General features: G+C 44.7%; 1 protein-coding gene across 1 annotated transcript in view; it reads left to right on the forward strand.

Moving 5' to 3' along the window:
• The window catches only part of LOC126392488 (chondroitin sulfate proteoglycan 5-like), a 48,232-nt gene that overhangs the window by 26,754 nt on the left and 15,393 nt on the right, over positions 1 to 6,085 (forward strand). Inside the window, exon 3 of the mRNA XM_050047899.1 lies at positions 4,100 to 4,288. Within this exon, the coding sequence (XP_049903856.1) occupies positions 4,100 to 4,288 (189 nt within the window). The remainder of the gene's footprint in view (positions 1 to 4,099; positions 4,289 to 6,085) is intronic.

Below are 6,085 nucleotides of genomic sequence, written 5' to 3' on the forward strand. Positions count from 1 at the left end.
CCAGTAGATCAAGCATGTATTTTGGTCCGAGACCATTTAGGGCTTTGTAGACCAGCAGTAAGATTTTAAAATCTATTCTTTGACTCACAGGAAGCCAGTGTAGCGATTTAATGACCGGTGTAATATGGTCCAGTTTCCTGGTGTTTGTAAGGACTCTGGCGGCAGCGTTCTGACAAGTCAGCTCCACTCAGGCTTGCACTGTGCCTCAGCCCTGCTCACACAGTACTAAAGTTGTGAAAAAGTGGTGAAAATATGGCAGTAGTCCTCTGTATCTCTCACAAATTAAGGTCCCAATGCTTTATAAGTATCCAGGATCTACTTTCTGTAGATTTTAGCAGGAAAAAACAAGTATATCCACAAAAGAATGTAAGCAAAGCAAAGCACAAGCAGCAGAGCGTCTGCACTGTAAGAAAGCCGGAAGCAGATTAGCTTAATTAGCTAATGTTAGCATTCTATCATGCTAAGGAGGTGTTTTCATTATGACCTGAGTGTTGTCGTGGGGCTCTGTGATGTGCAGATGAACACGGCAGGTTTTATTCATCGTTTTCTTTTTCCCTTTAGAACAAAAGTTGAATGTTCTCCTTCGTCCGCCACTGCCATGTTACATGTCAGAGACAAAACATCAGCTGCACAAACTGAAAGACACGATTCAGCTGGAGGCGCTTTGCAGAGTGGGGGGGGGGGGGGGGGGGGGGGATCAGGAGGAGGAGCAGGAGGAGGAGGTAAAGATTTTCAGGAGACGGTCCCTCAGGACGGCTGAGCAAGGATGTGTTTGTGTGATGGAATGACATGTCAGTGCTGCATGTGCTCCATTTTGCTGCCCAGCCTGGTTGCCATGACAACCAGCACATCCCTGCATGCTTGCCTTCTTCCTTCATGCCCCCCCCCCCCCCCACTTACATAAACCTCTGTGTGCGAGCACAGGCGCTGCTGCAAGGCGGAGACATTGTCTCTGTCTCACATGTCCACTCTCAAAATGTCTCCCACCGTTTTTCCTTCAGCTGGCAAAATAAAAGTGTGAAACATTCAGAAGCAGGAGGTGGGTCACTGAGAGGAGGATGTTTAACATGTAGCAAATGTAGTCACAGCGGCACATGCCTGACACCTGTCATCTGTTTGTGTGTGTGTGTGTGTGTGTGGGGGGGGGGGGGGGACATCATGAACGAGGCATGAAAATAAGTCTGTGTTCATGAAAACAACATGAGTAGCATTTCCTCCCTCTGGCGGTGTGTGTTTGTGTCGACACTTTGACACCCGGCAGTCAGGAACAAGCAAACCAGCCGTCAGACTGATGTTGACACATCGGAACCAGAAACACATTCATCACCAACTGTAACCTAGAATGAACCGCCCTTGCCGCTGTCTGATGCATTCAGTAAAGAGGTAGTCAACATAAAGGCAAAGTGCCGCGCACTTTAAATCAGAAATATAACACAGAAATATTAGGATAAAAATATGAAGAAGAATCTCCGAACTCTGAGCCCATCAGTGTTGCTGTCGTCTGTCTCTGAGTCCGTCAGTGTCACAGCCGTCTTTCTCTGAGTCCGTCAGTGTCACGGCCGTCTTTCTCTGAGTCCGTCAGTGTCACTGCATCTGTCTCTGAGCCCGTCAGTGTCACTGTCGTCTGTCTCTGAGTCCGTCAGTGTTACTGTCATCTGTCTCTGAGTCCATCAGTGTCACAGCCGTCTTTCTCTGAGCCCGTCAGTGTCACGGCCGTCTTTCTCTGAGTCCGTCAGTGTCACTGCATCTGTCTCTGAGCCCATCAGTGTCACAGCCGTCTTTCTCTGAGTCCGTCAGTGTCACTGCGTCTGTCTGAGTCCGTCATTGTCACAGCCGTCTGTCTCCGAGCCCGTCAGTGTCACTGCATCTGTCTCTGAGCTTGTCAATGTCACTGCATCTGTCTCTGAGCCTGTCAGTGTCACTGCATCTGTCTCTGAGCCCATCAGTACAGATATACAGTTTGTCTGTTTTAGAGAAGGTTGTACAGTTTGTCTTTTTTAAGAGAAGGCTGTACAGTTTGTCTGTTTTAGAGAAGGTTGTACAGTTTATTTTAGAGGAGATTGTACAGTTTGTCTGTTTTAGAGAAGGTTGTACAGTTTGTCTGTTTTAGAGAAGGCTGTACAGTTTGTCTGTTTTTGAGAAGGTTGTACAGTTTGTCTGTTTTAGAGGAGGCTGTACAGTTTGTCTGTTTTAGAGGAGGCTGTACAGTTTGTTTTATAGGAGGCTGTACAGTTTGTCTGTTTTAGAGGAGGCTGTACAGTTTTGTTTTTTGGATGCTGTCGAAGGTGCGGGCGATACTTCAGCATGGCTCTCACCCTCTCCACAACGCTCTGGTCGAACAAAGGAGCACCTTCAGCCAGAGACTGATTGCTCCTAAATGCACCACTGAGCGCCACAGGAAGTCATTCATACCTGTGGCCATTAAACTGTACAACTCCTCCCTCTGATGATCGGACTCATTTGGCTATTAATAAAACAAAACACACAATATAATTACTCATTCTTATTTCATTTATAACGCTACAACCATTTCATTGTATATTGTATATATTTCAGATTGTCTACTTTACTATTTTATTATTTATTTATTTTATTGTCTAGTTTAATATTTTATTTTATTTTATTTTAATGTCTACTTTAATATTTTATTTTATTTATTTCATTGTCTATTTTAGTATTTTATTTATATCTTCATCTTTATCTCTTGTTTCCATTCATGCTGTCTTTCTATTTCTACTTTGCACGGAGCACTGGAACAAAAACAATTTCCCCCCGGGAATTAATAAAGTATTCTGAATCTGAATCTGAATTTAGAGGAGGCTGTACAGTTTTTCTGTTTTAGAGGAGGCTGTACAGTTTGTCTGTTTTGGAGAAGGCTGTACAGTTTGTTTTAGAGAAGGTTGTACAGTGTGTCTGTTTTAGAGAAGGCTGTACAGTTTGTCTGTTTAAGAGATGGTTGTACAGTTTGTCTGTTTTAGAGAAGGTTGTACAGTTTGTCTGTTTTAGAGGAGATTGTACAGTTTGTCTGTTTTAGAGGAGATTGTACAGTTTGTCTGTTTAAGAGAAGGCTCTACCGTTTGTCTGTTTTAGAGGAGGCTGTACAGTTTTTCTGTTTTAGAGGAGGTTGTACAGTTTGTCTGTTTTAGAGAAGGTTGTACAGTTTGGTTAAGAGAAGATTGTACAGTTTGTCTGTTTTAGAGAAGGCTGTACAGATTGTCTGTTTTAGAGAAGGCTGTACAATTTGTCTATTTTAGAGGAGATTGTACAGTTTGTTTTAGAGGAGGTTGTACAGTTTGTTTTAGAGGAGGCTGTACAGTTTGTCTGTTTCAACACACATTAAACACACAATAAACACATTACACACACATTAAATACACAGTAAACACATTAAACACACACTGAACACACAGTAAACATGGCTTAATAGAGATAGTCTCAAATACAAATCAGCTTCACTATAACTCGCAGAGAGGGAGTTTTTCCTGTTCAGCTGTGAGGGTCCTAAGGACAGAGGGATGTTGTATGTTGTAAAGCCCTGTGAGGCAAATTATGATTTGTGATATTGGGCTTTATAAGTAAAATTGATTGATTGATTGATTGATTGATTGAGGGAAATGGTTTCAGCTTACAGAAACAGACAGGAGGTCTGTGTCACTGTGACGTGTAGTTACATTTCTGGGGAGGTGCACATCAAGCTATGGCGTAGTCTCTGCATCGACGCAGAGACTATGGCGTAGGTACGATGTCAATTCAACGCAGAAGTATAAATTTCTCAGTAACTCTGGCCGTGTCCGTGACGTGGTGTGGACATTTTTCAGACTGAATTCATTCAGCAGCAGAAACACAGACAAGCTCAGAGACAAATGTTTGACGGCGATTATGATGTCACTTCCTGTCTCCAGCTGTAGACACATAAGTGACATGATAAAATCAATAACCAAGCTAACCACTTCCTCTTTGTGTCTCTTCTTCTTCTCATCTCCTCATCCTCTCTGACTCTGTCCCTTCTGTCCTCCGATCTCTGTCCCTCTTACCTCTGTCCTTCTGTCCCCTCTGTCCCCTCTGTTCCTCTGTCCCTCTGTCCCCTCTGTTTCTTTAGGTGTAACGTCCAGGACTACATCTGGCACAAAGGCACTCGCTGTGAGTCGGTCGTGACGGAGTTCCAGGTGATGTGTCTGGCAGTCGGCGCCTCGGCTCTGGTCGTCCTGCTGCTCTTCATGATCGTCGTCTGCTTCGCCAAGAAGCTCCACGTGCTGAAGACGGAAAACAAGAAGTTGCGTAAACGCAGGTGAGGCTCTGCTATGCAGCGGCTCGTCCTGTTCTCTGTGATCTGTAATGATTCAGTTTTATTTGAGGGGCAGAGCTTTACCGTCACCGCCTGTCTGTGTCTGCGGCTGCCTGCGCACCGACCTGCTGCTGTTCACTGTGACAATCAGAGAAACAACCAACAGCTTTTAACACTCACCAATAACTGATCGATCCGTCTGAGACACAGTGAGTGGGGGACAGGTTCGTGTTAACAGGACGTTATTAATGATCATGTGACGTGGTGTCAGATCAACGAGGAGACTCGACCTCCAGGTTCTTGTTAACAGGACGTTATTAATGATCATGTGACCTGGTGTCAGATCAACGAGACAGGACGTTATTAATGATCATGTGACCTGGTGTCAGATCAACGAGGAGACTCGACCTCCAGGTTCCTGTTTACAGGACGTTATTAATGATCATGTGACCTGGTGACAGATCAACGAGGAGACTCGACCTCCAGGTTCGTGTTAACAGGAAGTCATTTATGATCATGTGACCTGGTGTCAGATTAACGAGGAGACTCGACCTCCAGGTTCGTGTTTACAGAAAGTTATTAATGATGTTATGACCTGGTGTCAGATCAACGAGGAGACTCGACCTTCAGGTTCATCACGTTTATTAAAATCAGCTCTGAATTCTGAATGAAAACATGTTTTCATGTTTGATGTGTGAAAACGAGGCTGATGGGCGAACCAACCATGTGACACAGATGAGCATGGACAGTCTCCGTACGGTGGACGGAGCTTTCAGCAGTGATGGCCAACATGTGTCCCACACAGCTCAGGAATTATTGATCATGACAAAATATTTTCAGGATAGACTGAGGAAGATGAACTTTAGTGTCTTCCTCAGGGACACAGGACAGAGACATATATCCCACACATCATTTAGTCAGATTCAGATTAGATTCATCTGTGCAGTGAAAAATCAGTCTGAGGACTCGACGACCCATTTGGAAATAAATGTTAAAACGACTTTCTGTTCGTCAACATCATCATGAATTTTAATTAATTTGAAATGAAATTTTTTTTGACTTTTGAATTGTGAAGATTAGATGATGGATGGATGGATGGATGGATGGATGGATGGATGGATGGATGGGTGGATGGTTTCCATGGTGATCATGGTGAGGAGGATGATGATGGTGATGATGAAGATGATAATGTTGATGATGGTAATGGTGAGGATGATGATGAAGATGATGGTGATGATGAAGAAATGTGGTGCAATCAGTAGCAGCAGGGAGTAAGGGATGATGTCATTGGTGGATCCAGCCGAAAGTAGGGCAGGGGGGAAGGGGGGAGGTGGGAGGAGTTGACCTACATACAGCTGTTCGACCTGACAGAGACATCAAGTGGTCGACTCAGAGAGGAGCAGAGGAGTGGAGCAGAGGAGAGAAGGAGAGAGGAGAGAAGGAAAGAGGAGAGCAGGAGAGATGGAGAGAGGAGAGAAGGACAGGAGAGAAGGAAAGAGGAGAGAAGGAGAGAAGGAAAAAGGAGAGGAGAGAAGGAAAGAGGAGAGAAGGAGAGACAAGAGAAGAAGGGAGGAGAGAAGGAAAGAGGAGAGAAGGAAAGAGGAGAGCAGGAGAGATGGAGAGAGGAGAGAAGGAGAGAGGAGAGAAGGAAAGAGGAGAGGAGAGGAGAGAAGGAAAGAGGAGAGAGGAGAGGACAGGAGAGAAGGAGAGCAGAGGGGAGAGAAGGAAAGAGGAGAGGAGAGAAGGAGAGAGGAGAGAAGGAAAGAGGAGAGCAGGAGAGATGGAGAGAGGAGAGAAGGA

This window comes from Epinephelus moara, chromosome 6 (assembly GCF_006386435.1).
Source record: "Epinephelus moara isolate mb chromosome 6, YSFRI_EMoa_1.0, whole genome shotgun sequence".
NCBI classification, from domain to species: domain Eukaryota; kingdom Metazoa; phylum Chordata; class Actinopteri; order Perciformes; family Serranidae; genus Epinephelus; species Epinephelus moara.